The sequence below is a fragment of the Gossypium hirsutum genome, chromosome A07, assembly GCF_007990345.1.
Source record: "Gossypium hirsutum isolate 1008001.06 chromosome A07, Gossypium_hirsutum_v2.1, whole genome shotgun sequence".
NCBI classification, from domain to species: Eukaryota; Viridiplantae; Streptophyta; class Magnoliopsida; order Malvales; family Malvaceae; genus Gossypium; species Gossypium hirsutum.
In genome coordinates, this window is record NC_053430.1 from 98171101 (window position 1) to 98192561 (window position 21461).

General features: G+C 29.2%; 3 protein-coding genes across 16 annotated transcripts; 1 reads left to right on the plus strand and 2 right to left on the minus strand.

Annotated features, from left to right (window-relative positions):
* Positions 1 to 2422: 2422 nt before the first annotated feature.
* On the minus strand, positions 2423 to 4909 carry LOC107926430 (esterase). Its single transcript, XM_041116864.1, has 5 exons — positions 4600 to 4909; positions 3876 to 4088; positions 3527 to 3696; positions 3162 to 3426; positions 2423 to 3053 (listed from the first exon to the last, which is right to left on the minus strand). Exons 1-5 carry the CDS (start codon positions 4844 to 4846, stop codon positions 2797 to 2799), a joined length of 1152 nt encoding a protein of 383 aa, XP_040972798.1. The 5' UTR covers positions 4847 to 4909; the 3' UTR covers positions 2423 to 2796.
* Positions 4910 to 16686: 11777 nt separating this feature from the next.
* LOC107926389 (F-box/kelch-repeat protein At3g27150) lies at positions 16687 to 18689 on the plus strand. Of its 2 annotated transcripts, XM_041116867.1 has the most exons (3): positions 16687 to 16881; positions 17215 to 17264; positions 17348 to 18689. In XM_041116867.1, exon 3 carries the CDS (start codon positions 17390 to 17392, stop codon positions 18590 to 18592), a length of 1203 nt encoding a protein of 400 aa, XP_040972801.1. In that variant the 5' UTR covers positions 16687 to 16881; positions 17215 to 17264; positions 17348 to 17389; the 3' UTR covers positions 18593 to 18689. The 2 variants fall into 2 exon arrangements, with proteins under 2 accessions (XP_040972801.1, XP_040972800.1); XM_041116866.1 differs by lacking the exon at positions 17215 to 17264 and having other exon boundaries at positions 16688 to 16881.
* Positions 18690 to 18975: 286 nt separating this feature from the next.
* On the minus strand, positions 18976 to 21260 carry LOC121231872 (uncharacterized). Of its 13 annotated transcripts, none has more exons than XM_041116875.1 (4): positions 21083 to 21260; positions 20678 to 20818; positions 19830 to 19895; positions 18981 to 19116 (listed from the first exon to the last, which is right to left on the minus strand). In XM_041116875.1, exons 1-4 carry the CDS (start codon positions 21092 to 21094, stop codon positions 19057 to 19059), a joined length of 279 nt encoding a protein of 92 aa, XP_040972809.1. In that variant the 5' UTR covers positions 21095 to 21260; the 3' UTR covers positions 18981 to 19056. The 13 variants fall into 13 exon arrangements, 8 of the variants coding, with proteins under 8 accessions (XP_040972809.1, XP_040972807.1, XP_040972803.1 ...); XM_041116873.1 differs by having other exon boundaries at positions 20678 to 20868; XR_005929974.1 differs by having other exon boundaries at positions 18976 to 19116; positions 19359 to 20010; positions 20678 to 21260.
* Positions 21261 to 21461: the final 201 nt, after the last annotated feature.

Here is a 21461-nt window from a genome sequence, read left to right on the forward strand (position 1 = left end):
TTTAATTGAATAAAAATTATTATTTAGATCAAGAAACGGGTCAATCAGACTTAAATCGTGGAAAAGTGAAAATATCGGACTAGTCATCAGCTTTGTCATTGCAGCTATTTTCGTCGAGGTAAGTTCGTATAATAGTTAATTTATTTCTCGTGGAATTGTTAAACGCTAATGAATTACTAATTTAGCTAACTTAAATGTTTAATGTGTACTATATGCTAAATTGAATTACATTGCTATAATAATCAATTGATGAAATAGTTGATAATGTGGATTACATGCATATAAGTATGAAATGTTATAATGGAAATGAAGTTCAAGGATAAAGGTAAGAAAAGTGTCTCATTTGAACCTTTTGAATACCTAGGATACAAATGACATATTATTAGGGGTTATACGATTTCGATTTTTGGTCTTAGATGTCCTACTGATGGCGATTTCTTGCGTTTGTTGCGGATTCTCCACACTCGTGTGAGCAGCATTGTGTAGCTTAGCATCCCGACCCATAGATCGTGTGAGCAGACCATTTCATAGCTCGTATGAGCATTACAAATACGATTACATTTACATATACAGGCACACTTTGTATGAGCATGGTTCTCGTGTATCCGACGTTGTTTTATTTGGTTCAACGGGCAATAAAGGTCTAAACAAGTAAATTTAATTTTATGATATGTTATGTGAACATGATAAGTGAAATGGAAAGTGTTGGCATATTTACTTGTTTGGAATGAACAAATGGTATAAGTTGGAAAGGTGATAATGTAATGTAAATTACTATGATTCTAGTTTATGTGCATGATATGTATAAATCACATGTTTCATGTATGAATTCACTAACTTACAAGTTTGGTGATGTAAATAGGAATTGGATAAATTTATGAGCTTCATTACTTTTATAAATTGATCCTAATTGGCAAATTTATGTTTAAGATTATTTCCTTTCTTATAGATCATTAGAAGGCTTGATCGGTTGGAAGCTAGTTGGAGCATAATCACACTATCCATCCATCATGTTAGTAGATGTTTTATTATTTTGTTGATGGTTATAAATGGCATGTAATAGGAGCTTTATGTTATTTTGTCAATATGGTATGGTTTGAGCTTATGATAAGCTTACTTGTATATATGTGTCTTTGATTTTTCTCTTGTAAATGTTTATGAAATATGTGCTATTGATCACTTAATTGTGTCTTTTGAAAGTAGATAGTTTATGGTATAATGGAACATGTATGGAATGGTTATTTGATATGTTTGCTATATGTTTAAGGTGTGAACTCGTAGCATTGTAATTGAATTGATTTGGTGAATGAATTGTGGTGCTAAGGGATGGCATATTGGTCAGGCACCTAAGTTGATTGATTTGGCATGTTTTAGATGTGTTTGATTGTGTTTTAATGTGTGAAGGTGTTTGGAAATGATTTGTCTTGGTGAGTAAGAAAGGGTTGTTGAATTGGCTTGCATTAGGGGTTATTTTGATAGCACACAATCTGGGACATGGGTTTTAAGTGTTTCATTTTAAATTTTAAGTGCATGTTGGTCCATACAGCCACAGAGAGTTACATAGCCTGGCAACACGCCGTGTGACCTTATTTCGAATAAACACACGATTTGGCATACAGCTTGCGACATGACTGTGTATTTTGAATACTCACACGGGTGGGTACACAGGTTGGGACATGACCGTATGATTCATACTTCGAATTCTACACGGTTAGCCACATGGCCTAGGCCTTGTTACACGGCCGTGTGACCCCTATTTCCAAAATTTTCATATTTTTTCTAAAACTTTTTGTTTCATTTCAAATTAGTCCCTGATTGATCCCAAACTATTTTTAAGGCCCCATAGGCTCGGTTTAAGGCCCATAAAGGTATTTATGCTATGAATGAATATTAGAATTGAATGTTAGTGTTTTAAATTGATTAATTGTTCTATGTGAGATTAATTGTTCTATGTGATGTTAATTGTTTCAATTTGTACTGTAATATTCTGTAACCTTAATCTGGCGACTGAGATGGGTTAGGATGTTACATGATTATTATTGACAAAAAGTTATGATTATTCGAATAAATATCTTTTGAATAGTTATCATTATTGTAAGAAAACTATTGGATAGTTATGCATGTCTAAAGAGACATGAAAACTCTTATAAAAAGGAGTTAGATTTCATCTAAATCACATACTAAAGACAACTTCCATTCTATTCTTCATATTTTGGTATTATCATATTGTTGAGTGCTTAAATAAAGTGGAATGTTACATGCCTTTAAATCTTCAATGAATTTATCTTAATATTATTTTTAACTCCACATACAAACACTATCAAGTCCTAATTAAGAGAAAGCATAGTTTTCGAAGGATTCACATGTTTTATTGATGACTTGGAGATGAATGAGGAGTAATTTAAGATGGTATGACCAAACATTAGTTCACACATTCTTTCTTTTGATTTTATGATTGCAATACATGTTTCATTCTAAAGAAACAAACACTAATTTTCTTTGTTTCAGTTTTTTTTTAACAATCTCATTATAGGTTTTGATCATATCTGCTCTTTTTTACACAATACCTAGAACTACCCATAGCTCCTCCCTAACCCATAAATAGGAGGATAATGCACTTCAGCGCACTCAAATCCACATCCTCCTATATTGACAACGATATCCATGCCAGTCGAGCTAAAACTCGATCGGCTTTTTTATTTCAATTTTACTAATGCAGTTTAGTGTTTCCTCCTTGGTTATGATAAATCATCTCTTTTTCACCAAAAAAAAACCAAACAAAACCCCAGATGACGTTTACCTAGGGCGGCATGCCAATTTCAAAGGAATAGGTGGATTTGAGAAATCTCCAGATGACACAAGATCAAAAGCAAACTTATTTGCAGCTTCAGTGAAATGAACTCCATCCCAACTCACTCGAACTGATGGGTCTTTACATGATCCCACCATAATGTTTTTGCCATTAACACTAATTGTTCCTCCACATGTTGCATCCCTGCCATAGTTGTACTTCCCTCCATAACCACAACAAGCAACAAGAGGACGTTCAAATCCTACAAGCATTCAAAAAAAAAATTTATGCTGGTCATATTGATTGGCACATAAGAATTTTAAGTTAAAATAAAATAGTAATAATATCGCATCTTTCGGTATTTTGTTACCATTTTTGGTCGGGTGAGTATATAAAGAGTATATAGCAGAGTAGAGGTCTGCATAAACAATTGTAGCCAAAGGAAACTCAATCCTAAGTCGAGCCAATGCATTCTTCAACTCAGCATTGAAACGTTGAGCTAATTGATTATACGGCTTTGCACAACCGACAGAGTCCTTTTTAGCTGATGGAAAACTAGTTAGAATCTGTGGAAAGCAACCGATTGGCCTTGTGTTGTAAACCCAAAATGACCTTGCTCCTAAACTATATAGATTCTGCAATGCATGAATAAAATCATTGAACCGTTTTAGTTTAATATGACAAACCAAATAATTAATGGTGACATTTTTGTTATTTTTTTTTAATTAAGGAAACCTTGATATTGTCTGAGAAGTGGTTGACTATATCAGGGATGGCAGCGATAACTTGCACTATGCTCATGTTAAGGAAGAGACTTTGCGTGAGATCATTTTGGCCGATGTCGAAAGTGTATAATGCCTTGGCAAAAGTTTCCTCCCTTGGCATTAGACTTGCATATATTTCTCCTACACAAAATAAAAAATGAAATTAAAGATGACAACTAGTAAAATATTTGTATTTTTTGTTTGAGAAAAAATATTTGCAATTTCTATATTAGCTAATTCCACATTTACATTAAATTCAAATCCATTTATTATGCTAAATTACAGTGATATATGTAATATGTAGGTGAAAAATTACTTACCTTGTCTTCTAATAATTTGGGATCTATTTTTGAACTGAGCAAATTGTGAATATTGTAAAGATAGGTAGAATGGACTCGCCTGGCCTTGGGGGATAACATCAGCCGTTGGTAATCTTATGGTGGAAGACACCGTTGCAAAATTCGCACCATGTGAGAAATTGGTTGCCAGTGAATTCAAGTAAGAGCTTAAGAAGGGCAAACCCAAACTCTCAGCTGTTCACAATAATAGTCATTAACATAAATTAAATTAAATTAAACTTGCTCATAATTAAAGAGGGAAAAAAACTTTTAACCAAACTTTGAAATTTAGAAGATAAATTATATTGTAGTAATTGAATTATTTATTTTCAATACATAAGATAATATTTATTTTAAAACAAATCCAAAAATAATATTTATTTACATAAGATAATATTTGTTTTGAAGCAAACTCAAAAAATAATATTTATTTTCATTCAAAAAATATTTTAAAACATGAATTTAACCTTAATTCAATTGGCACAATTATCGTAACAACAATAAGTAGAACTTAAATTCAGACATATTTAAATGTGAAATATTCTCTAATTTACGAGGAATCATGACTAGCTATAGGAATTGTATAAAAATTTATTTTAAAGTATATTTTTATTAATAAATGATAAAATTAATAAATAATAAGTATAATATACTTGTTAGTATTTTTTAATAAAAAAAGTATGAAAAAAAATAATTAATTAAGTACCGGTGAAATCAACGATGAGTCGTCCATCACATACTCTTCCAGACGGCATTCCAAAAAAGGTGTCTCCATTAGGAGGCTTAGGTTGAATGAAGGCGGCAGCGAAGCCACCAGTATCGGAATTAGAGGCACCAAAATTAAAAATCGCCGGAAAACGACAACTTTCCGAAGAGAAAACGCGACTGAAACCAGTAGTAGAACCATATAAAAGAACAGAAAGAAAAATGAAAATGGTCCTGGTAGGATCCATGGAAAAGAAAGAAGGGATGTTAGAAATAAACACAAGAGCTAGTGGTATATAACAGATTTCTTCATCATAAAAAAAAAACAAAAAAATAGATGTAAAAGTATATATAAATCCATTGATTAGTTGAAATTTTCAAGATTTGTGAATTTAATTTTATAAATTAATACACACGTATTTTTTTGTTTTCTATTTTTGAAAGATAAGACTTACGTGTAATTAATGATAATTTTAATATGTAACTTTTACTATTAATTTTAATTTTTAATTAATTTATCGTGAATTAGAAATTAATTATAGAATATTTATATATATTTGATTTAATAAGGAACAATTGGTGCTTATAAATATTAAATATAAAATTCAACAAGCAATTTTTTAAACTATCTGCTCCTAATTTAATTTTCACCAAACCATGGGTAGTTGAGATATCAATCTCATAATATTTTTTAATATGATTTTTGAATTATTAAAATATTAATTACTTAAAAAATTATATAAATACATGAAATTATATTTTTATAAGAGAAAGGGTAGAGATTATCTAAAGATTAAACCCCAAATAATTTAATTTCAATAAAAATCCCACCTTTATATCATCACCTCATTTAACATAAAATCCAATAGATGTTGAATCATTCAAGGAAGCAAGTGTTATTTAAATAACTATTTTTGGATGGAGTGTAGAAGTGTATAATGTAAGTATATTATTTACGAGTGAGCAAAACTCAATTTAAGTAAGAAATGTCGGAAAAAAATTGGATTTCGAATTCATCAAATTGAGTTATTAAAATAAATAATTTGAGTTTCGAGTTTGAGTTTATACTTTAAATAATTCAAACAGTTCGAATAACAATTTAGTGTAAATATTCTTTTGGTACCTATTAATTTTGAAAATGAGAAAATTGGTCTCTCTCAACAAAAATTAAAAAAAAATCTAAATAAATTTCAAATTTCTAAATATTTATAAAAATTCTAAAATTTATATATTTTAAAGAATATATAAAGAAAGTTAAATTTTTAATTTTTTTTTCTAAAATAATAATTTTTGAACCTAAATAAGTTAATTAATTACTCAAGTTTATCGTATTAAAATATTTTTTATTAATTTGCTTTAAAAACTAGAAAAAAATTTCAAATATATATGATTTCAAATTGATGTACTCCAACATGGAATTAGTTATATTATAATAATATTTTAATTTGACATATTTAATTTTTTAATTTAACTCGAACAATTTTACTTGATTCGATTCGAATTTCATTTCTCTTGACTCTATTAAAAAAATTTCAAATCGAGTTAGAATAATAAAATAACACTAGAAAAAATCATTTTTAAAATAAACAAACAATAAAAAAATTTCGTTGATTCAATTAGAATAATCAATAGTATGTAAAATGAATTTAAGGCAATAAAATAGAGATTTATAATTTTTACAAATGGGTAAATTCCATTTTAAACTCATCCATATTTTATTAAATTATTTAATCACAATTTTAGTCCTTGTTGTTTCCAACCTTTTAAAAATTAAGAAATTCTTTTATTAAAATTATAAAAATAGATCCTATCATTTTTATTTGTTCTAAAAAAATCACCTTTTAGAAAAAAAATCAAATAAATTATTTAAATAATTATAAATTTTATTTTTTTTAAATAATTATCAAAGAAAAATAAATTTATTATTATTATGGTCCGAAGCCCAATTTTATAAATAAATACGATCACAAAAAATATATATTTAATTTTTTTATTACAATATATTACAACTTTTTAAGGAAAAATAAACATGATAAAACTAATTATGATAAATTACAGCGACATGCAGAATTATCCCTATCAATATATACTTAATCTTAAAGTTATCCCCAAGTTTGCATTACCATTAAACTAAAATTTTGTATAAAATTAGAAACTCCTTTTTTGTATTCTAACTAAATTTAGAAGGAAAAGTGTGCTATTCTTTCTCTCGTGTTACCCTTATAAGATATCCTTAATCTCTTTAGGATAAATATGTTCTCTCAATATGATCATATTTTATCTCATGGTAATCATTGCATCTTCTTTTATTAACAATCAATTACTATTATATAATAATTAAGTCATTTGTCACAAAGACAAACGACCTATGGCCACGTTTATTTTTCATCTACCATGTAATGTCAATGAAAGGTTATTATTTACCCATTTTTTGGACTATAAATTTCACTATTGTAAATGATGCTACATACTGCAGAAGTCGTATACCTAGCGCACAAACTTTTTGTTCCTTATATATTTGAATTCAGACTTTTACTTACGTTAAAGTATACGAGCCACATATACATAATTCGTTATTCACTCAAGATTAATGTATGTCCTACTATGAACGTTACAAGTGAATAATTCTATAAGTAAATTCAAGATCTATTATACTTGGGTCATGTCTTATTTACTATCAGTTCAGTTAGTTACTATTTTTTAAGGAGTCATTTGCTCCGATACTCAAAACAAAGAATCTCCCCAATTGGAATTGATGGACGACATATTAGTCTTTTCAATCGGTTTACTCATTTCCGGTTAGAGTAAGAATATATTTAGGTTCATCTACTAATACAAGTTGTCTTTTCATCTTTAGGAAAAAAAAAATATATAGATAGATAGATACATATATATAAAAAAATTGAAAATTTTACCTTTTCGGCCGCCGTATACAGTGGTGCCGGCGGTGGGCCACGGCGGTGATCGGCCGGACTCCTTGCCGGACCAAAGACCTTGCAGAGAGAAAATGAGAAGGCTCAGTTTTTTTTTGGAGAAAAGTGAAAGGGAAATGTGTTTTTTTTTTTTTGCTATTTATATAGGGTCAAACGACGCCGTTTTGAACTTAAGCACCAGTGCCAAAACGACGTCGTTTCACCTAGGATCCGCGTGTTGACCCGACCTGCTAACAGAATTCGCGTGTTTTTATTTAGTGGGATATTTGCGATCCCAGCCCTTCCGCTTTTTTACAACCTTGCAATTAAATCTTTCGTTATTTCTAATTTTGCCCTAAAATTTTGTTTTGATTTCATTTTGGTCCCGCCTAAAATGCTGTGTTTAGGAGGGCGGGGATATTTTCTCCTTTAATTCCTCCTTATTATTCGCGCATTCGATGTGGTCCATTTCCTTCTTATTTATTTCAGATTTGCCCCAAACTTTCATTTTAAGTTCAATTTAGTCCTTTCTTATTATTTTGCTATTTTATTTTCAAATTAATTATTATTATTATTACTCTTACTTTTTTTAACGTAATATTACTACTACTTTCTATCTATTATTATCTAATTTAAAATATTAATATTATTATTATTTCCATAATTATTATATTATTATTCTTATTAGTACGCTATTATTATCTTTTCTACCTTATTACTATTATTGTATTGTTACTAATATTATTATCATATTATTAGGTTAATTAATTTTATATTATTACTTCATTATATGTTTCCTTTTGCATTTACTTATATTTTTACTTACATCATCATTATTATTAATTTGTATTATCATTATTATTATTATTTTACCATTATAACTTAACATATTATTATTATTACTTTTATTTTTATTTTTATTACCATTATTATTATTATTATTATTATTATTATTATTATTTTTACTATTATTATTTATATTCGTTAGTATTATTATTAATTTTGTCTTTATTTTCTTTACTATTATTTTTATTATCATTATTTATTTATTACTATTGTTATTATTATTGTCATATTATTATTTATGTTTTATTACAAATTGTACTTTAAATATTATTTATTTTAATTTGGTTCTTTACTTCCAATATTTTTAAACCTTTTCCCTTATATTTATTTATTCATTACTTTATTATTATTGTCCTCACTATTATTTATTTATTTCATCTTTAGTTATTCATATTCATATGTATTATTATTATTGTAATTTGTTTGTTAATATTACTATGACTATTATAGTACATTAGTATTATTATATCATTTATTTATCATATATTCTTGACTTGTATAGTTCTTTTATATTATTGCATTATTATTCCTCATGAACTATGTTTAAATATAATCGGTTATCTTTGAATCATATTTCGAATAAGCCCATGTCGTTTTAGCTTATGTTTGATAATTATTTAAAAAGAAAAATTTAAAAATGAAGGCAATATTCTGTTTTTTTGGGATTCGAGAGATCATGCCCTAACGTACTGGTTTCGATTTTTTCGTTTGACCCAAATAACCTAATAACCTTTTAAAATTAAGGTGCATGAGTTTTGAAAATCCAAAGACCGGCTTACTCTCGAGGGTTTAAAATGTTGTGTCCTAACGTGTTGGATGTGACATTTTATTCCTTCGGGACGAGAAGGTCTTTAACATCTGCTTCGATTTATCTAAACATCTTTGCAAAATTAACATTAATGAAAAGAGGGATCGTATTCTAAATTCTTTTCGAGTTTTTAAATTTCGACATTAAGACATTAATTAATTAATTAGGTACCAATTTTGGGCGTTACGAGGGTGCTAATCCTTCCTCGTACGTAACCGACTCCCAAACTCGTTTTCTCAAATTTCGTAGACCAAAATCGTTGTTTTAGTAAATCGAAATGTTTTATTAAAATGACCAAATTTCTAGGTGATCCGATCATACCTAAACAAAAAAGATTGGTGGTGACTCCCAATTTTCGTTTTATTTTCAAAACATAGAGTCGACCCTGTTTTCAAAAAAATGGTTTCGACAGATATAATTACAACCAATTTGATTTCTAGGGATATTAATTTTGGCAAAATTATTTTATCATATAAATAATAAAATAATTAAAAATCATGCTAATAATTATAAAAATGTTACATCTTATAAAAAATTAACCAAACATGAATAAGAGAGAAAATTTTGTATGGGTTTATACTATAAATATAGCATAACTTAACTCTAATACCAATTGTAGGAAAAAAATCGATTTAAGAATAGTTTTTTGTCACATAAAAAGAATTAAAATTTTAAAAACTAAGTTGGTTTGTGATATTTATAGCAATAAACTTTTCCCGAAAAGTACATGTGTTTTATGTGAGATAGATCCTAGATGTTCTCGGTTTCAACCAAACGACATTCTCCATTATTCCCGTATCAAAAATCACTTCGAGTGTAGGCATGAACAATCATGAATCAAACACAGAATAAAAAATAATTTCATACTTTTAGTAGGAAAGTAATTCTCTCTCAATAGAAACTGATAGAATTGTTATTCTCAAGAAATAAAATTTATACTTACAAAATAAATTTCTCACTATTTTCGGGTAGAATAATAATAACTTAAAATTGTGTATTTTTAATTCTACCAATGTCATATATTTATAGGGAGAGATAGAAGAATCCTAATTGAATTAGTAGAATGCAAATAATACTTATTTAATAGAAAAACTAGTCTCCTAATTTAACTAGGAGAAGGTTTTTGGGCCTCTCATGTATTTGATTCAATTATATATGTTTTTTGAAATTTTAACCTAGCACTTTATAATTTAATCCAACCTAATACATGTTTTTCTATTTTCTAAAATAAATATTATTTATTAATTTAATTTAATTTAATTAGATAAATTAGTTTTTCAAATAAATAATTTTCTCAACCCAACTCTAATTTCGTTGAAGTCATGAAAACCTTACCATAAAAGAATTTATGATAAAATATATTTAATTTCCATATTCAACAAATTTATGATGACCAAATAGTTTAATTCTATTTTCGAATTTAAATTAATTCTCAAGTCATTTCGATACTTAGTGAGAAAAAACATTTATTTTCAAATGTGGCTCGTTTCTCTAACTTTATCATTTTCATTCATTTATGTTCATTTGATTTTTTATGCAATTCATTTCTAGTTTCAACAAGCTAGCCAAAGAATCAACTGAACATATATAATTAGGGCTTAAATGATTTATAATTAAATTCAAGTTTTTCGCTTATTAATTATAAACTCATTTAGTAATGAAGTCACTCCACTATAATATTGTGACTGAGCTCTCCCTAATTACATATCATTACGAAAGCTACTCGATCAATGTTTGTTTAATGACATTATCATAAGTGTGTTACCCTCATAAGATATCTTTAATCTTTTTAGGATAAATATGTTCTCCCAATATGATCATATTTTATCTCATGGTAATCATTACATATTCCATTAACAATCAATTACTATCATATAATAATTAAGTCATTTATCATAAAGACAAACGATCTATAGCCACGTTTATTTTTCATCTATCATGTAATGTCAATTAAATGTTATTATTTACCCATTTTTTGGACTATAAATTTCACTATTGTGAATGATGCTACATACTGCAGAAGTCGTATACCTAGCGCACAAACTTTTGGTTCCTTATATATTTGAATTCAGACTTTTACTTACGTTAAAGTATACGAGCTGCACATACATAGTTCGTTATTCACTCAGGATTAATGTATGTCCCACTATGAACGTTACAAGTGAATAAATCTATAAGTAAATTCAAGATCTATTATACTTGGGTCATGTCTGACGTACTGTCAGTTCAGTTAATTACTATTTTTTAGGAGTCATTTGCTCTGATACTCAAGATAAAAAATCTCCCCAATTGGAATTGATAGACGACATATTAGTCTTTTCAATCGGTTTACTCATTTCCGGTTAGAGTAAGAACATTTTTAGTTTCATCTACTAATACAAGTTGTCTTTTCATATTATGATTTGACCACTTAATACCACTTAGTATTAGTTAAATATTAGATGACCAGTGATCCAAAAATTGCTTCCATTTTGCTTTGTATGCAAAAACATCAAGGAAAATATAAAAGGAATATTAATATAATTAAAAGATATTTTTATTAAATCAATTTGTTCAAAAAATACAAATGTATTTTGGGTTTGAGTTTGTTTTTATTTTTCCATCTTGTACTCCTCTACGGTTATTTACCGTTTTAGTGAAAAAAAATTTATCCGTAATTTTTTTATCCTTTTTAGAAGAATTTTTTCACGTTAATATTTGTATCTAATTTTTTTCTATTCATTATTGTTCATTGTTTAATTCGGATTTATCCCAATATTTCACAACTCTATCAATTCCGTTAAACCCTCTAGTCGCACCCATAAGGCCCACCATAGCTCGTCAACCTTGTCATAAGCCTTTCCATACTCCAAAAGGCTTCATGAGGTCCGCTAACCTCAATAAGCAGCTATCCTTGCCCTTATAAAGCTCACAAGTTTCCCAGACATTCCTAAGGCACCTCTGAGCGTACCCAAGGAATCTGTCGATTTCGTAAGGTGACCATATGACCCTCGCTCACTGTGGAAAGGCTACGAAGCTCATTCAAGTCACTTGCCAAAAAAGTACATATCACCACCCTTGTTTGAGGGAGGCTCACTAGCTCTCTCTAGGCTTACATAGTTTGAAGTGGTCTCACCATTGCGGCTCGAGAATATTCTCACCCACAGCGAAGTTAAATCTCTTAAATTTTTACTATTTTATTAGGTAATTTAAGCATTTTTCATATAAATATTAAATGTTTCATTTATATAAAATATCTTAGTAATAAATAATTAGTAGATCACCACCCTTTCTAAAGAGAAAGAAAACAAATTATGTAAAAACATCTTTTAAATAGATGACAGTTCCCTGGTAATTTCATTTTAAAAAGATTTTATTTTTATAAAAATATGTATTTTTTTTATAGAAGTTGTTTTCTAATTGGGTTAAGTTATATATTTATTATATGTATATTTTTTAATGTGTTCTAAATAACATAATGTAAAGTATTATAAACTTAAAATGAGTCGGGTTGGACTTTGAATATTCAAGCCCGAGCCCAACTTATATTTTAAACAGACTTAATTTTTTTGCTTAAATCCTCTCAAATTTCGAATAGACCTTCGGGTATGAGTGAGTGGCCTGACCTATGAACAAATCTACTCAACAATAATAATTTAAATTCATAATTTTATATTATATATTAAAGGTTCACTCAAAATATGACACCTACTGTCGTCTATGGATTGATTAAAACAAGATATTTTAAATGGTAATTACAAATTTAATTATTAAAATAATCCTAATCTAAGTTAAATTCTTTTGTATACATATAGATTTAACACGTGTTTTAGAAGTAATAATTAACAAAATCTATGGTAGTCTTTCACATCCATGAACCTCGTGGTGCTAACATACGTAACCTAATTACAATAAAACTTAGTGGAGAGTTAATTTAAAAGAAATTATTTGGTACGTATATAAAATATTAAAAAAATATTAATATTTAAAATTATTTGTGAAATAAAAAAAATAGACTGATAATATACGAAATATGGATGGTAAATTAATTGAATTAAGTTTTGGTGAAATCAAGGTTGAATTAGCATGGTGATTGTAAATGTATGGTGTGAAAGGTGATTAGGGCTTTGTCTTGTAGCCAATCCTTTTGCTTATATACATCTTTATTCCTTTAATTTAAATTATCACTCACAAATGCTAAGCCTATGAGATAATGACAGTGAATGTTTGGATTTTATTAATAACAAAGGTAAATCCACTAATCAGTGGACACCTAAACATTAAAAAATAAAAAGAAGTGTTGAAAAGGGAAAGGTTATCCAATGGAGTTGGGTTTTCTAGGTTTGAGGGCGTGGCACCCCCAGCCTTTTCCTCCATTACTCTAACCCTTAAATTTGTTAACTAATTTATTCTTTGATTAGTACAGATGCTCATGCCCTAATCTTATTTTATTATTGGACATCCCATATTAGGGTTAATTTCATCCAGCTTCCTCAAATTATAATTTAATTTTTCATTTCACCTTAAAGCTTTAAAATGTTTTAATTCAGTATTTTGAATGTTAAATGTCCACTGATCAAAAGCAGTATAATATTCAATGCAAATAAATATAAAAAATAACCATTTTTAGTATAATATTAAATGCTTTTACTTAGTGATTAATTAAGCTAATAGAGGTAAACTTATTTGAGTTCAAGTATGGAATATCATTTAACATAGCATGCATTTTTGGATGGAACCCCAGAATTCTAGATTTAGTTATCTTTTTATGTAAGGGTGAATAAACTTCTGTTCGATTTGAAAATATCGAAAAAAATTTCGAATTTCAAGTTAATCGAATTGAGTTTTTAGAGTAATTTGAGTTTCGAGTTGAATTTTATAATTTAAATAACTAGAATAATTTGAATAACATATTGATGTAAATACCCTTTTGGTCTTGCCAATTTTGAAAATGAGCAAATTGGTTTCTCTTTTAACAAAACTTAAAAAAAAATTCAAAATAATTTTTATTTTTTTATAAAAATTCAAAAAATTATAAATAATATATAAAGAAAGTTAAATATTTAAAAAAATTCTAAAATAATAATTTTGAAGACCTAAATAAGTTAATTAATAATTCAAGTTTATCATACTAAAGTATCTTATTTTTATTATTATTTTGCTTTGAAAAAGTTTTCAGATATATATGATTTCAAATTTATGTGCTCTAACATGAAATTAGTCATACTATAACAAGATTTTAATTTGACATGTTTAATTTTTTTTAATTTAACTTAAATCTCAATTCGATTCGACTCCAATTTTATTTCAGATTGTGTTTGAAAAAAAAATCAAATTGAATTAAAATGATAAAATAGGACTTGAGAAAACTATTAAAGCTTAGGGATCTAGTCCCAAAGATAGGTGTAATCCAAGAGGATTATAAACCAAGCAAGGCTTGGGACATTCTTAGACACAAGCAAAACAAGGTCACGTAGCATGAAATTGTCTAGGGCAATTCTTCTATACCATAAACTCTTCCATAACCTAGCTAGCCATTATTCAGATGATGATAGTGAAGGATAAATTGATATCTTAGGCATACCAAGTTGACCCTGATCAGTATGTGTTGTGTAAAAAAGGATCCGAATCATGGGCTAATATTTTTGTTAGCTCGTCCTTCTCAAGGCAATTGTGGGGTGTATTTTGCAAGCAGGCTTGCACATGGTAAACTCCTCTTAGTTTCGTTCTTGAATGGATTATCAAAAGCAAGAAGGGAAAGGCTTTGTTCTCAACCAATATTCGATTGGCATGAAATGCATTTGTGTATATGACCTGGTAGGAAAAAAAATAGAAGACTACATGGAGGCTTGACTAGTTAAGTTCGATTGTTGTTTAGTCAAATTAAAAATGTTAGTAAGGGATATACTATCAAGAATCAAAGTTCATGTGAATGTTTCTAGTCATATATGTACGCGACGTGGGATAAATAGTGCAAATTAATTAAACAATTATTACACTGTGAACGTAAGGGTTCAAGTCCAATCATATGCAATGCACATAGTTCTCCTATTCAAGCACCCAATGAGGTATCCTACTTTATGAACCCATCTACTCTTCAAGTTGTCTCTTTAAGCTCTTAACAGAATCACTATGAATTTACTCGGGCTCTTAACAAAGTTAACTAACCCCCCTCCCCCAACAAAGACAATACAAGGCTTGTTGAGGGTTTGTAATCGTTAACAAGTTTAAAAACAGCTTATGTCTTTGTTAATTTTAAAATTGATTAAATTGATCCCTCTAAAAAAAAGAGTAATTTAATTTTTATTTTATTTTTTGAAAGTGAATAAATAAGGAGAATCAAAGATAGTGTTAATTAATTTTCTTAATACATGATAAATGTTGAACTTTGACGAGCTGATTTTTAAAAATGAAAAAAAAACTGAAAATTTATATAAAATAGAAAATCTCAAAAAATATAAAATAATAAAAAAAATTTAGAAAAATTTTAAAAATAACAAATATTAAAAAAAATATTATAAAGGGAGAATATTTGATGCATCGTCAGTGTCAGTCAATGGTAGATTCAAAAATACGACTTACAGGGGCAGGAGCGAAGTAAGAAGTTTGTTTGGGGACGAAATTAAATTATATATTTTTATGATAGTAAAAATGAAATTTCGACATTTTAATAGCTTATATATTTATAATTTTGAGAGAATTAAAATAATTTTTTTTATCATTTTGGGGGCTAAAGTGTAATTTTATCATTATTAATTTAAAATTTTATAAATTATAAAGGACCTAAATAAAAAAATTTCCATTTTAGGGGGCTCGAGGCTCTTGCCAACCTCCTAGACCTGCCCGTGTTATCGGTGCATAAGTCTCATGCACTATCGGTGAATAATAATATGACACTTAAATAAAACAAAAAGTAGTGAAAGATGTATAAATGAACACTAAACTAATTTTTGTCAAGAGAGACTAATTTATTCCATTTCAAAACTCACAAAGACTTAAATGGTAATTAAACCAACTGCTTACATTTTCTTGCCATCTTCTTCTCTGAAAATTAGGAACCAATAAAAAAATAAATGTTTAATTAACTGGTGTATCATGTGATATAGCTTATAGGCTTTCAAATTTCTTATTTTCTACTTATTTATTGCTTTAGCTTTCTTTCCCCTAAAGCCTATTGAAAGCAGTAGATTTCATAAAAATCCACAATTAAGTTCTAAATTCAAAGATTAAAAAGAAATCAATTGAAAAAAGAATTTTGTTTTCATGAATTGGTCCTAAATCTTTTAACAATGTAATCCATTACAACTTTAATGAAAGATAAAAAAAAAATGCAATTAAGGTTCAAAAGTATATAATATTAAGTGTTCATATAAAAACATTTTCTTCCACCAATTTTAAGTAGTAGGAAAAAAGTTCAAGAACAAGACAAATACTAGATTGGAGATGTTAAGCAATTAAAAATATATAAGCATTAAATAAGAGTAAAAAATAATAAAATAATAAAAACCAAATGCATCATGTTGTAATCCCAACAATATGCGCCATACCAAATTAAGAGTAAAAATCTCCAGCAAATAGGGGTTCTTGTAATTGTAAATTCATTTCTGTAATACCCCTTTAATTTCTTTTCTTTTCCTATATATCATCTCTTCTCTCTCTTCCTTTACTTCAAATGTTAAAGAGTTTGTGTTCATGTTTAAGCTCTATAGACTGTAATTAACTCTTTCCCCCTTTTCTGGTAAGCTTTCTCCTTTTCACACTCTCTGAACTCTTGTTTCTCTATTTTTCTTTTTCGTTTTCTTCTATTTTGATTAATTTGACGTTGTATTTTGTTGTTTTAGCTTTGTTTTGATGATTTTTAGATACCCTTTTGGCTGTTTTCATATCTATGTTAGTTCATGAATGGAACTTTTTCAATCTTTGATCACTTTCAAGTAATAAAAATCTAAAATTTTTATGTAGGATAGTGTTAAAAGATTGAAAGTTTGCATTTTAAAGTGTGCATGTGAGTTTTATTGTCTTTTGAATGTTTGATCAACTGCTGATGTGAAAAATACTTCCTTGTTCCTAGTTTTTGATTCATGGAAACTTCCATATTTGTCTGTTTTGGATTCAATTCAGGTGATTATTTATATCAGGTTGTTCTTTCATATGTATAAACTAGATTGATGGTTTCTGAAATAATCTGGTTTGGGGTTTTGTAGGGTGTTTTTCTATGTAATCCTTTGCCTGTTTTCTCTGAAAACATGGCTGCGGATAGCTTTCTTATGCCCCCATGCCGAAAGATTCGGATTTGCAAAGCGAAAAGAGAACCGAATCTGAACCATAGTGATTCTTCCTCAGGTGTAGAACCTCAGGATGCAGATTACCCTTACGTTCCTCAGCTCTGTGATGAGTTAGAGAATTTGATTTTGGCTCGATTTCCTCGATCGGAATATTGGAAACTTTACTTATTAAACAAGCATTTCTTACAGATTTTAAAGAGTGGAGAGTTATTTAAGATTAGGAGGCAAATTGGGTTTAAAGAATCATCTATATTCATGTCAGCTAGTGGGTGCAATTCTTGGTGGGCATTTGATAGGCTATTCAAGTGTTGCAGGAAGCTCCCAGAGTTGCCATCTAGAGATGTGTGTTTTATTGGTGGAGATAAAGAGTCACTTTGTGCTGGGAGTCATTTGATTGTCTCCGGCAGGGAGATCACTGATGGCAATGTTGTGTGGAGATTTGAACTTGAAACCAGTAAATGGATCAAAGGGCCCTTCATGATCGATCCTCGATGTTTGTTCGCATCAGCCACCTGTGGTACCTTTGGTTTTGTAGCTGGTGGGATTGGGATGGGGTTAATAGGGACCAATGTGTTGAACTCGGCTGAGAAATATAATCCTGAGACAAAGTCATGGGAGAGTCTCCCATGTATGCATAAGCAGAGGAAGCTTTGCTCAGGTTGTTTCATGGACAACAAGTTTTACGTAATCGGAGGGAAAGATGAAAATAACAATGAACTCACTTGTGGGGAAGCTTATAATCAGGATAAAAACACATGGGAACTGATACCAGACATGTTGAAAGACAATGATAATCAGGTTGCAACACAGCAATCTCCGCCCCTTCTTGCGGTTGTGAACAACGAGCTTTACTCTCTCAAAACATCTTCAAATGAGTTGAGGGTTTACATTAAGAACAGCAACACATGGAAGAAATTGGGAGCAGTACCGGTTAGAGCTGATCTTCATAAAGGATGGGGAGTGGCTTTCAAGTCACTTGGCAATGAACTGTTGGTGATTGGATTCTCATCTTCCATTTCAAGTGGGAATGACAATGGCAAGGGGATGACAATCTACACTTGCAAACCGGAACCCGAGAGCAAGGAATTGCAATGGAGGTGCATTGAGGGATACAAAGACCGTCTTAACTTCTTTCTCCTAAACTGTTGTGTTATGGTAGCTTGAACTTTGTAGTTTGTTGTATTGGTTACCATATAGTGTTTACTTAATTTGCTGAATAAAAGATGGATTGTGTAGGGTAAGGGGAGTGAGTTGTAAGAAACTTGTATGTCTTTGTCATGTGGTGTGTGCTTTTCACTCGGTCCCTTCTGAAAAAAATTAACTGTGTGAAGATAAATAGGGTATAGCAAGGGAACGTACTGCTTTTTTAATTTCCTAAGTAGCAATTGTCAACTTAGGATAAAAACCTAATTACAACGAACTTACTTACACCAGGCCTCAATTCCTACATATATCATCAGTATTTCTTATAGTTATTTTAGTATTAACACTTCTATCACGAACAAATCATTTGTTATGTGCAAATAATGAATGAACCAATTTAAGGTTGCCACCATAGACCCTGCTATTCCTTTCCTGCCAAACAAAGTAGATTAAAACACCCCATGCCAACCTAAGAATGGTAGAGCTTAAGGTCTTGCCTCTTCCATTCTTAACCATCCAACCAATATGCACTGCCAAGAGTCAAGCTGCAGATGAATATCACAAGTATGAAGGATGAGAATCCATATTTACTGAGTTCCAAAAATATGATCTCTGCGTTAAATCTACATAGAACATAGTGAACATCTAATAACCCCATTTAATCATCCTAGACTTCACAGGAAGTCGACCTAACTCAGCAAACCAGACAACAAAGGAGTGTCTTGAGAAGGTTAGATTACCCCATACCAGCCTATGCCATGCAACCTTTTTCCTTTTAGGGCCTTACCTTTTCCCAAACTTTATTTGCCTTGAAAAAAGATTGAAATCCACCACAAAGGCAGCAGACTCCTAAGTTCTAGCAATGTCTTCCAATACCAGCATTGCCCTTGTGAACATTGAAGTTGCAGTATATATCTACCTTTTAATCTGTAAGTCTCAATCCAGGAACCATATAAAGAGCCTGACTTGATCCACACGGTCCAAAGATTGCCAAAAATACCAGCTTTATTCCTAGAGTTGAGGTTTAAGACAAGTCAACTTTCACTTTTTGGATGACAAACACTTACAGCTATTCATGAGTCGAGACCTAATGTCAAAAAATTTTCATTCTCAGATTCATTTCAGGACGACCCGCTCAAAAAACTCATTTTACTATTTAAATAATAATAAAATATTAAAAATGTTTTTATATTATTTAAATTGAATTTGGGTTGAACTAATCAAGAGAAGGTACAAAAAATTAGTCCAAATGAGTTACCAGATCCTTGGACAGACACTCTCCAAGCTTATTTTTTGCATCCTTTGCAGTCCCATCAGTTCCCTTCTAAAGAAAAGTTGTACAAATGGAGGAAATATCTTTGATTACTTTAGCTGGAATAAGAAGAATCTTACTCCAAAAATTCATAATGCTGAAAATGATAGACTGCAATAGTTGCAATCTGCCAGCAAAAGAAAGGAATTCAGTAGTCCAACTAAATCCTCAGAGTAATTCTATTTAGGGGCGAGTGTTTTATCGAATCGAAAAAAAATTTTCAAGTTGATGACTATTATTTTTCTTATCTTAATTCAAGTTAAAATTTTCTCGAATCAAGTCGAGTGAGATAAAATTCGAATCGAATATATTTGTTCGAGTTAAATTAAAAAAATGACTTTAAGTCCTTATAGCTACTGCCACATATTATAATTAAATTTGTTCATCATAATAAAATTTGTTATGAAAGCATTTATTAATATTTTATATACATGTAAGCTTCTTTGCTTGCTTAACTGCTTTAATTATATTCTGATTCTTGTCGCTATGTATTAAATAAAATGTGAAATTGATACCAACAAAAAATTTAAACTTATGTTGTTTAGGAAAGTAAAATTTTTGGAGGAAAATAAAAGACTTTTGACATTTTAGAGGGGGTTTGAACAGAAAAGAAAATAAAACAATTTTGATATTTAGTTTATTCAAATTTAAAAAATTCAATTCGATTTGAATTTGCAATCTGAAAAAAAATCAATTAACTCGATTAAATCAATTTAAATAATTTAAATTTAATTTTTTTAATTTTTTTTGAATCAAATCGAATTCTATTCATTCTTAATCCTTTCAATCAATACCTTACAATCAACAGCCTTTGGACTCCTTGTAACAAGTAGAACCCCGAAAAACCTGATAGGTACAGTGAAATCCGCCACTGCAAGAAGAGTAGAATCACTCGTACCAGAATTGAAAAGCTCACTCTTAGAATTATTATTCATCTGCAGACCAGAAATAGACTCCTTAATTGCAAAGATGAAGTCTACAAAACCTTTAACAAAAACCAAAAGATGATTAGCAAAACTGAAGTTAGTAAGATGAATCTTTTTGCATTTGGGATACATATGAAAAAACCCCATTAATAGCAGCTTTATTTAAAAGACTTGAGAGCACATTTCTCCCCAAAATGAAGAGAGAAGTAACCAATAAGCCCTCCATTCAAAGCAGCTGAGTACATGGGCTGAGTTATACAAGTTTTAATCTACCTGCAAAAACATCAGGAATGTCCATAAACCTCAGCACTTGAACAATAAATTCTCAAATCATAGAGCACATTTATATGTTGTTGTTTGTTTCCACAAGTTTTGTTCACACGACTTTGACAGCAACCACAAGCGGTGCTTGAACAAGTGAAACCGTGGAAACTAAAGAGTGTGCATCCAAATTTTTTTTAACAAGGTTCGAAGTTTAATTATAATTTTTTTCATAGATATAAATATAAGTTTGTTATGTATTAATTTATAATTTCATTATTTTTGAAGGGATTAAACATAAATTTTTTTATTTTTATGGAGGCTAAAGTGTAATTTTATTATATATTAATTTATAATTTCTTTATTTATAAGATGATTGAATTAGAATATT